Source organism: Lytechinus variegatus, chromosome 4, assembly GCF_018143015.1.
Source record: "Lytechinus variegatus isolate NC3 chromosome 4, Lvar_3.0, whole genome shotgun sequence".
NCBI lineage: Eukaryota > Metazoa > Echinodermata > Echinoidea > Temnopleuroida > Toxopneustidae > Lytechinus > Lytechinus variegatus.
In genome coordinates, this window is record NC_054743.1 from 46,158,387 (window position 1) to 46,170,504 (window position 12,118).

The window sequence follows — 12,118 nt, forward strand, 5'->3', positions numbered from 1 at the left end:
TCACTAACTTTCAAAAGTAAGTGGTGGTCACTCATGCTGAAATATTTTTACAGTCATTACGTTAATTACTGAAATGGATCCATACCAATGTTAAAATGTTGAAAAATCTTCAGGATATTACAAATGTATAACTTTGCAGGATATTTTTCAAAGTGTTAACTTTTTTATATGCACTATATAATACCATACCCCTTATTTGGGAAATTATCATGCTGCATATTCAACTGAAAATAGAAATAGAACTAAAAATTCATAACGATTTTCATCAAAAAAAATAAAAGGAATTCAAATAGAAGAACAAATCATTGTTGGATTATTAGTAGTAATAATGTACACTATTTTACTCTGGTTCTTGGATCACAATGCTTCTTTCTTCCGAATAATAATCCTAATAGCCTTCATTTCTTGCACCACCATACTACTACACTGCAATTATATTGAAATTAATGATTGGTATAATATACAGAATACATATATTGTTGAGCGAGATGTGTATTTTGTTTATCACAATATGTCGAATGCATGTTGTATCATTGTTAATCAGTAATCCATGTCCGTTCATCATCTAATTGTTCTCTTTTCCTTCAAACCGCTGTGGCGGCTTGGGCGGGTGTGGCGGATAACGAGGGATTCATCTTTATTTTTACACCACCGTTCTACCCCAAAGAGAATAAAAATGTTATTTGTACAATTCATCAAAATGAGGCATAATGGTGCATGGTGCATTTGAGTGTCCGAAAGTCCACACACACAGCTTCAACATGGGAACAATGGTTTTCATGAACGTAATATTGTAGATATCCGGGTATATCTTTATAACTATCAATAATCTCACACCGGATTGATAATAATGTGACAAGTTTATCCAATTCCATTAATTCGATGTAAATATTATTACAACTTATTCATTATTTACGTCTCGCTGTTCTTTTGAGGGTGTCCATGTTAACAACTCCTGCTATGGCAAACGGTCTGAAACCACCCATATTTTCGAGACGCCAGCACCTTTGTTTTCCCACTGGAATATCCTTAAGGGTCAGTGTTATGATACTGCAACAAATAACAAGTAAATTTGATTTTTAATTTCCTCTTTTTTATTACAGGAAATAATTATACATAAATAAAATAATGATCTTACATAAATCTCTTGAAGTGTCCGATGTAAAATCCCGAAGTGATGATACTATATCCAAGTAATAATCCAAATGATAAAATCCTAGTTGACTGGCGAAAATTCACAATGATGGCGATGATGAAACTGATGTTGAAGTACGATGAATAATAAGAGTCACTGTAACGAGTTGAAATGTCCGTGAAGACGATGTTGATGATGATTAACAGTCAAATTCAGCAATACATGGGTTGAAGAGTGTTCATTGAACAGGTTGATGATGTTGATGATCTCGATGAGAACTGATAATTTCTCTCTCAAAATAACTGCAAACAGTTCATTGATGGTGGGCAAGTAATTCCACACAATATAGATATTCCAGGTGGAAATAAACTGATATGATCTGGTGAAGTGATCTCATATGATGTGATGTGATCTCCTGCTCTCATATGATGTGATGATGTCCTTAAAGAAACTGCAGCTTTATATACTCAATTACAGCTATCCTTCTAGAATTCACTATAATGGAAAGTTCTAGCATTGCCTTCCAAAAGAATATTCTTCCTCTTTCAGGAGCCTTCTTCATTTCTAAAACATTCTTGAATGACCTCATTGAAATCAACATGTGTAAATAACATAGCTAAGCCTATTGTTCATAATCTCTATTCAGAAATAACAATAAAACTCCTTGGCCTTTTAAATAGGCAAGGCCTGCATAATAAAAAGACATTCTGGAACGTTCTTACAAACATGCTGTGGAATGTACTTGATCATTCTAGGCTATTCTTAAAGAGGAAATAACTAATAGATTAATGTAACTGCTTTCATAATATTCTTCTACAATTATTCGTATATATAACATCAGAAAGGTCGAGATTGATTGCTATCCCAATGGTTAATAGATTACCTACAGTTTGATGCGACTGGTATAATGGTTACATCTTATTTTTCTCCCGAACTTTGAGATCGAGCAAGCAGAACATGGCATATTTTTTCTACAACGTCACGTGACTAACGTATGATAGTTTCTGTTCCTAGATCCTTTTCATTTGAAACAATTAATACAGTTCAAACAAACTTAATTAACGCATTTAATGTCGAAAGTAACAATGTTCTTGTACTATAAAGCTTTGCATACTGATACTTATAATATAGCTATAGTTTGAGGAAGCAAATAACGAGTCTGGAATTGATTTTGATTAGCAAAGTGTCTGCGTTAGTATAATATAATATATTATACTAGCAGGTTAGCATCGTCTGCTACGTACACAAAATGAGCGAACATGACCGAAAGTAACCATTATGATAAAAAATTATTTTGTAAAGCAGTCTTGTAACTTTTTTTTGTAAAAACTGGGGACTTAAAATAGATTATAATTGCCTTTAAAAGAGTGGACATTCTCAATGACTTGTGCTGTTAACCTCAAATTCAATGGATTGGTAACAATATCAAAACGTTTCAAAACGCATGTATAAAAAATGTTGAATTTAGACAATGAGCAGCATATTCAGGGATAAAGAACGATATATAAATTTATGTTAAGAGGTTTACTATTAAACCTACCATTTTAATTAGCATTTTCAACTAAAAAAAATCGTCATAGAACGTAATTTGGTGTTCAATCTGTCATAATTATTAGCCGATAGAATCTAATAAAACTTAATTCCATCTACCCCGTATTAAATATTATATTTTGGCAGGGTTCCGTTCAATTGCAAGCAATATCCTCATTTTATGTGGAGGAAATCATGGCCAAAGTTTGTTGACCCTAAGTTACCTTTGACCATAATCATGTGACACGAAAGTCAGGCAGATTATTTAATAATACACTATTATCCTCATGTCTAAGTTTAATTAATAACTAGTGTATAGGTCAATATACTTTTGAAGTTATGACAACCTTTTAAAATACTTGACCTTGGTTAAGGTTTTGATATTGATTCCCCTAACATGATCTTAGTTCAATGAACTTAAATGACCTTTGATCTAGTCATTTGAATTGAAACACAGGCAGAATGCTTAGTAATATTTTATTACTCTTATGTTCAAGTTTAATGAACTAGGTTCATATACATTCTAAGTTATGATTAAATTTCAAAAACTTACCCTTGGCCAAGATTTCAATGTCGACGACGCCGCCGTTGGATAAGCGACATTATAAAAATGTTTGTTATGTAATGTAACATAAATAATTATAATATAACATTATAATGAATTATATTTTCTTCTTTCCCACAAAGTTTCTCTTCCTTTCTCCCCGTTTCTCCTTTCCCCCCTTTTCTTTTTTTTTGGGGGGGCATGTGCCCCCCATGCCCCCCCCCCGGTAGTTACGCCACTGTATGTCCATATGACAAATACCCCTCCGATACTGTTATCTTTTTTACCACATGATGGTTTAATGGTTTTATTAGAGATTACATTCAAAATGTTTTGACATTCCATCTTAATCCCTTCCCTCCAAATCCCAACATTGATGAATTGGAAGAAACGGGGTTTCTCTTCAATGTTATAATAAGGAGAAAAGTATTTCGTTTGGAAATGGTGAACTGGCTCTTTATTTGCATTTTATGATCCAATGATATTGTTTTATTTATTTGTTAAGCGGTATTTTAGGAAGAATTTTCACCAACAAAACAATTATCTCTTGTGATTTTTTTTCATTTCTTCCGTAAAAAGTGGGGGGGGGGGATGTTAGTACATGCCATACCCCCCTCCTCGAAAAGTGGGGGGATATATCCCCCATCCCCCCGGGATTTACGCCAGTGGGCGAAACAAAAATGCATTTCTTATAGGTACACTACTATTCATACATGTAGATTTGTTTTAAAAAATTGTTGGATTTTGGGTAATTCAGACAAACAAACCTGTAATGCTTTCTTTTGTGTTTCTTTCTTTTCTGTTTTATTTTTTGTGCGTTGTTCTATGATTTTTTTTATCAAAATGTAACTTATTCATAATGTACAATGTTATTCTACGTTGATGCTAGACATGATTATGCAATATGTTACTCTGACATTTCTGTATAATTATGAGATGGTTATACCAAAATAAAAGTGTAAAAAAAATAATGTGATTTATTTTCAGTTTATTCTATTTTTATAATGATATAACTATATACAAATTGAATTACCGTTTTTATACAAAACTATGTTATGTATTAATGCAACGCTGTTTAACATATTTAAAAAAGTATTTAAAAATCATAAATAACGAAGTCGTAACATATCAAATCATCAATCAAACATGATTTTTTAACATGTGAAAAACATATAAAGAGGAATGCGTAATATCTTTAAAAAGCATATTTATCTTCCACATCAACATATATATCTGTGCTTGTTTTTAAAATTGCATCATTCCTTGTGGCTGCACTAGCTGGGGGAAATTGTTTCGTTTAAAAAAAAACGAAAATGACTACGTGAAAAGGATACCTTTGCGGATGATGCTAGGGATGATAACGTTGAATAGAACTCTTCATGAAGTGAGGGACTGGCGTTTCCATATTTATCACCGAGAAGAAGTTCCCTGAGATGAGGCATCTTACAAATGAACTGAGCAAGATCACGTGATGCAGACAGACGTTGACTGAGATCAATGTAATTGATATCAAGACGCTCAATCTGGAATAATAGTGATATAATGAAGAAAGAAAAATACGTCATCAAACAAGGGCTTGAATGAGCCATTATAAATACTCATGTACCTGGATTTGAATGAGAATACTCGGAATTATTTGCTCGAGGTTGGAATGCCGTTACAGTATTTACCAACTATAGCAATTTTGACATTAAAACCAAGGCTGAATAATCCCCTCCATTCTTTCGAAATAGAGGCCTGGTATAATTATTGTATCATTTTTTTTTACAATCTACTTTTAATAAGTTAAAACGATAGATCTTTGTAATTATGTGCTTGTACTCGTAATTCACCCTTTTACCTTAAGGTCATTGTACTAGTACGGTTAACCATGAAAAAATTGTCACAGTGGCAGCCATTTTGGAATTTTGCAAATTAGACGTCTTTTCATCACTTGAAAGATGATGAAGAAGCCAAACTACGTCATCAAACAAGGGCTTGATTAACCACTACACTCTATTCTACCTTCAGCGCAATGAGGAGAGCTGGACGACATCCCTTTTTTTACATCAATAACCATGTCTGAACATTACGTAATAAACAGAGTGAAAAACTGGACTAATTTTCTTCATTTCATATAGTTTATGCATGTTCATGGCTGTATAATCAAACTTGTATGAAGTAATGGATATGATTTAAATTGCACACTAAACAGATGTCAATATGGAAGGCAAAATCCTGATTATTAGGATTTATGATCATTCCTTGTGGTTGTACTGGGGGGGGGGGTCGTTATTTAATTAATTGATTTATTTTTCAAATAAATGAATGAAATTACAATAAAAAGAAATATGTTTGGTCACTTGATGACCTTTAAACCAATCAGCACACAGGATTTAATTTATGTAGGTTATAATGCACACTATTCTATCTTCTGTGGAATGGAGGGAATTTGAAGACCTGTTTGTATGTAAATATAGCCAATTTTTAACCATTTCAACTTGTTAATTAAGTAAACGTTTAAAAAACACAATGAACAGATTTCACTATGGAAGGTGCAATTAATCAATACAAGTTCAGAAGATGCTGATCATTGTGGTAGTAAAAAAGAAATAGCTGTAAAGGTTGATCTGTGGATAAAACAAATTATTATTGCGACGTTCCGACTACACCTGCTAGTCTTAATCGGGCAATGAGGACAGCCGCCGCTTGGTTGTTATAAAGTATACTGTTCTACTATATATTATTAGTGGGATGATAATACACCCCCCCCCCCCCGGAAATGTGCTATATTATTATCCTCCAGGATCGACGCATTTATTTATTTGTTCAAATAGAGGGAAGCCCATTCAACAATATGTTGGTCTACCATGGGGCCCTGTGACAATGTACATAGCATAGCATTACATTTATAAAAATTCATTTACATAGTAGCATCATAAGTTAGTAAATAAACTTGGAAGTACATGTGAAGGAAACTTACAACTAAAGTTGCTAGTAAAAAGCAGTCAATTATCAATAAAAGTACAATGATTTAAAATAGAAACGGATGACGTGAAATTATTACATGTATTGTTACCAGTGGCGTAACTACGGGGGGGCATGGGGGGGCACGTGCCCCCCCAATCGGCTGGCCAAAAAAAAAAAAAAAAAAAACGGGGAAAAGGAGAAAAAGAGGGAAAAAGGAAGAGAAACGTATTGTTTATCATAGTGTTATATTATGTTATATAACATAAAAGCATTTTTTCACAATTTTATTTGCTTAATTGTGTCTTCATTGTTTCTGGCGCTCACATAGACTTTTTAACGAGATATATAAAACTGCTGTACTAAAGCCTCCGGTTTTCAAATCAATATACAACAAATTTCCTCGCAATTAGAGTCATTATTGTTTTAAGTAGTGATATATTCTTCTTTTTCATGACTACTGAAAGTTATTGCCCTATTTTAAGGTGTTGATATAAAACATTTCCTGTCCGTGCTAACGTTCGCATTACTAGTGGATTGGTGAGATTTCTGCTCTTCATGAACTCCTGAAATCAGTCCTTAAAATGTCAATTTTTCTGATCTGAATATCAAAAAATTTTAGCTCGCGCTTCGCGCTCGCAGTGTTTCATTAGTGAGATGCGTATGATAATCATGATTACAATGACTTCAAAAAGTGCTCCATGTGTTTAGATGTAATTCTAACAAAATCAGCAAGCGCTTGGCACTCGCATTAGATTACTATGATGTATACTCTGACTTAATGGATTCGTAACTATAGTCCTTAAAATATCAATTTTTGGGGTCAATATATACAAAAATTTCAGCTCGCGCTTCGCGCTCGCATCATTTGGTTAGTCAAATACGTAGGGTCTTAGAGAATTCCTACAAACTACTCTTACAAGGCCCCTCTACAGGTCTATATTTCCTAAATTTTCAGCTCGCGCTTTCGCGCTTGCAGTATTTGATTAGTAAGATACGTATGATAATCATTACATGACTACAAAAGGTGCTTCATGACTGTGTTTAGATGTAATTCTAACAAAATCAGCAAAGGATGGCACTAGCTTTCGATGACTATATAATCCTTAAAATGTCCTTGTTTAGGGTCAGTATACACAAAGTTTTAGCTCGCACTTCGCGCTCGCATTGTTTGTTTAACGAGACAGTGAAGTATCATGATCACAAAATAATTTGCTTTTAATGTCAATTTTTAGCCCTCAATATCAAAAATTTTCAGCTCGCGCTTCGCGCTCGCATTATTTAATCAGTGAGATACATATTCGTTTGATGGCACTGCATGTCCTTAAAATATCTCTATTATGTCAGTATACCTGACAACTGAGCGCGCTTCGCGCGCTCCCTAAGTGACCCGAAATTTTTGCTGGTGCCCCCCAATGCCGTGACCCACGGTACGCCACTGATTGTTACAATTACAATTAGCCAAAATCTGTAAAATCAAGAAAGTAACCTGAAGTTGTGAGTCGAACAGAATATCGAAATAGATGGTCGAAAGTTAATTATGAAGGTTATTTCAGTACAACTCATGGGTCAAAAGTGGGTAATGCTGAATGCTTTATCAAATGATTTTTAAATGATGCAAGGCTAATTTGATATCTTTTCTCAGTTGGTAGGTTGGTTAGTAGATAGGGAAGGGCCGTCATAGCATAATGCGTTTTTAGGTATTCTGTGCGACATTTAGGGAGTACTAGGCATAATTATGCATGTAATTATGAAACAATAAAGAAATATGTTTGAAAGTTTTCATTGTTCTTCCTTAAAACCATAGCAAAATAAAGTTCACTGTCAAACCATATTGACATAAAACAAGCAAACGTTGTATATGTCTTGCCGATCTTAGACCCTACACTTAATATACATATTTAGAAGAGATGTACTGTCAATCAACCTATTAATTATTAACGGATTCTTAATATTATATTCTGCTAGCCAACTGCTAGTTCCTGTTTCTCCACCGTGTGTGTATCTCTCTCCTCTATTACTCTCTTTTTTCACGTATTAAATTATTACGATTTAAAGAGTAAGCTTTGCGGCCATGCCCGCCCCCATGACGTCAATCACCAAGATAATAAGGAAAAAGGACAAAAAAGGTAAATGAGTGAATGTACCATTTTCTACATTGTTTTCTCAACCATTTAAAAAGGTAGCCCAGAGGGTCAATCTTTTTTGCTTGCTCTCTTCGTTCCCAATAGACTTTTTTCAATACACAGTGTTTTGCCTCCTCAATTTAGGGGGTTTACGAGGCTTTTGAATGTGACAAAAGTCAGCTAAAATGTGATCAAGTTGATTATTGTTTATAATATCATTCAGAATGAAATTTTTTTGCTGGAGATAAAAATGGAAAAGTAAAGTACTGTAACCTGCATTTGCAGTAGTTATCTGCAGTATAAAACTAACAGTAAAACAACAGTAAATACATTATACTGGATGGCTCATTCTTTTTTTTTTACTACCCTATGGGATATTCGGAGGATATCAGTCTTTTGTCCAATACGCTCTCGTATTGACGCAGAGCACTGATGTAGACAAAAATGTCTATTTATAATGCATCGCTAAAACACTCTATAGATAACAATCAATATCATCAGTTGGCCTATTTATTAATATTGATTATAATAATTATTGTCAAAATCATGATCAGTTATCATTATAAATGTTTTCATATTGTTCAAATCATTATCATTATTATTATTACTAGTACTCTTCATCTTTATTAATTGCTATCATTTGACCTTTTATTATTATAATCTACTAATCAATCAAAATGGTGACACTTATGATCATGAAATGAAGTGGATGGCACTACCACTACTTGTATTTTGGCCATTATTGTCATTGAACATGAACAACAATTTATATATCTAAGCTATTACAGAAAAGGCTTTTAAAAGTATAACAAAAAGTCTTGAAATTTCAAGGCTCAAAGTCCTTTAAGGAGAATGAAACCTCTGGAACAAGATAGCTTGTGTGAAAACAAAAAAATCAAGAAACACATTCAACGAAAGTTTGAGAAAAATCGGACAATTAATGAGAAAGTTATGAGCATTTGAATATTGCGATCATTAATGATATGGGGATCCTCAAATTGGCAATGCGATATAGTTGGGTGATGTCACTTGTGAACAACTCTCCCTATTACTTAAGTATATATTTCACTCAAAATTGCCTTTTGTAGAGATCATGTGTTCTTTCTATAGGAGGGCATGTAACACAAATTTTTAAAGAATACATCATGGATAAAGAGACATTTTGAGGGTATTTTATAGTCCATCAAAGGGAAAGTTGTTCACATGTGACATCACACATCCTTGTCGCATTGCCAATTGGAGGATCTCCATAGCATTGGTGATTGCAATATTCAAATGCTTATAACTTTCTCATTATTTGTCCGATTTGGCTCAAAATTTCTACAAGGATCTATCAAGGTGTCACATAACCATGACTAAACATTATACAGAACGAAAGACTGGTCATTTCGTATAATGTATGCATGGTGATAGCTGCATAATCAACCTTGTATTGAGTAGAAATGTATGTTTGAAATTGCACATTAAACAGATGTGAATATGGACCGATGAAAGGTAAAATCAAATCATGATTATCAGAATAATTATGATCACCCCTTGTGCCTGTACTAATTTGGGTAAATTGTCGATTAATTTTCGTTAAAAAAAAGCAAAATGAGAAGGTGAAAACGATACCTTTGCGGATGATGCTAAGGATGATAACGTTGAATAGAACTCTTCATGAAGTGAGGGACGGGCGTTTCCATATTTATCACCGAAACAAAGATTCCTAAGATGAGGCATCTTACAAATGAACTCAGCGAGATCACGTGATGAGGACAGACGTTGACTGAGATCAATGTACTTTATCTCAAGATACACAATCTGGAATAATAGTGACATAGTGAAGAAACAAAAATACGTCATCAAACAAGGGCCTGAATGAGCCATTATACAAAATTACCAGGCTTTGAATGCGATTAGTGGGAATTATTGGTTCGAGGTCTGCTATTTTTAGCAAAAAGCAATTTTGCAAGTAAAAGCAAGGGTGAATAATCCCCTCTATACTTTTCAAATAAAGGCCTGGTATGTTTGTTTTATATTATACTTTTTTATAAGTTAGAACGATAGATTAGGAATTTTATACAGCCCTCCCCCCCACCCCCTCCCCACCGGCTAATAGAATATATTATATTCCTTTCAGGATCGACACTTGCAGTTATGCATATGATTATGTTCTTCCTTAAAACCATAATCATACAAAGTTCACTGTCAAACCATGCATATTGACACAAAAAAGTAAGCATTCTTTGATGAGTACCAGAGTGTTTTGAAAGCAGATAAATTTGGTGAATAATGCTCATAATTATTGTAGCTTACTTAAAGAGGTATTCAAATGAGTTATTTCTGCTTGCTAACGATTTGTAGTTTTTGGAAAGACTATTAACGTTTTGAGTATCATTGAAAACGCCCTTATGGAACAAACACAGTGTTACCACAGTGTGTTCACATAGTTGACTATGTGTAAACTATGTGTTAACTATGTGGTCACAGTGTTGTCACAGTGTGAGACTTCAGATCACATAGTTAATCACATAATTGCCCACATAGTTGGGTAACAAACACAGTGTTACCACAGTGTGTTCACATAGTTGACTATGTGTAAACTATGTGGTCACAGTGTGAGACTTCAGATCACATAGTTAATCATAATTGCCCACATAGTTTGGCAACAAACACAGTGTTGCCACAGTGTGTTCACATAGTTGACTATGTGTAAACTATGTGGTCACAGTGTGAGACTCAGATCACATAGTTAATCACATAATTGCCCACATAGTTGGGTAACAAACACAGTGTTACCACAGTGTGTTCACATAGTTGACTATGTGTAAACTATGTGGACACAGTGTTAGACTTCAGATCACATAGTTAATCACATAATTGCTCACATAGTTGGGTAACAAACACAGTGTTACCACAGTGTGTTCACATAGTTGACTATGTGTAAACTATGTATTCACAGTGTTAGACTTCAGATCACATTGTTAATCACATAATTGCCCACATAGTTGGGTAACAAACACAGTGTTACCACAATAAGTTCTTCAATCGTACCCGAAAAAAAATTAACAAGCAAAAAACGGTCTTCAATCTCGTCAGGGGGGGGGGGGGGGGGAGCAGGGAGGAGTACTAAACTTGAAAAATTGTTTGATGCACTATTCCCAATACAATCTCCATTTAGTTTATAATTTACACTGAAATTTTGCCGGTAATTTGATATTTGATGATTTTTTTATTTTCTTTTAAGATCATCATCGCAATGGATAAACTATCAGTAAAGGCTAACGTTTAATAGAGTAATAAAAAACAACTGGGCGTTGTGGCGTGCGCCTGTAATCCAAGCTGTGGGGAAGTTACAAATTGATGCAGAGGTTCGAGCCCTGGTCACGTCTTTCGGATGGTGACGTTAAAGGTCGGTCCCAGACGTAAATAATCATATCTGATTGATACACGTCTGACAAAACTCAAATACACACACACACACACACACACACATATAGATCTATAATAGATATCCGGAACTCTTCGGTAAATCTCGGCCTCGGAAATCTATTTTCGGCGAGGCATGCTACCGCTAGCGCGCTCGTGTACATGTGCGTTTCAAATTCAAAGCTACTGGCTCACCGATCGCGACGCCCGTTACAGTTTATCACTTCATCCAATATTTACGCCCGTTAGAATCTGATCTTACTGCACTTTGTCTTAATCTTCTTGAATTGATAAGGATATCAACCATGTGGGTTTTAGAACAACACTGGGTGGAAACAAGGAACTGTTACTTCTAGCGATTTTGTAACAAAAAGATGTTGGTCAACTTGGTGGACCCGAACTTGAGTTGAGGGCCTGGTGGAGTCC

The 12,118-nt window shown here is 34.4% G+C and overlaps 1 protein-coding gene across 1 annotated transcript in view; it reads right to left on the minus strand.

The window, feature by feature from the left end:
• Window positions 1-584: 584 nt before the first annotated feature.
• Window positions 585-12,118, minus strand: part of LOC121413030 — a 28,335-nt gene continuing 16,801 nt past the window's right edge. The window contains exons 5-7 of the mRNA XM_041605794.1: window positions 9,896-10,084; window positions 4,544-4,732; window positions 585-656 (exon numbers count right to left, since the gene is read on the minus strand). Coding sequence (XP_041461728.1) covers window positions 585-656; window positions 4,544-4,732; window positions 9,896-10,084 — 450 coding nt within the window. The remainder of the gene's footprint in view (window positions 657-4,543; window positions 4,733-9,895; window positions 10,085-12,118) is intronic.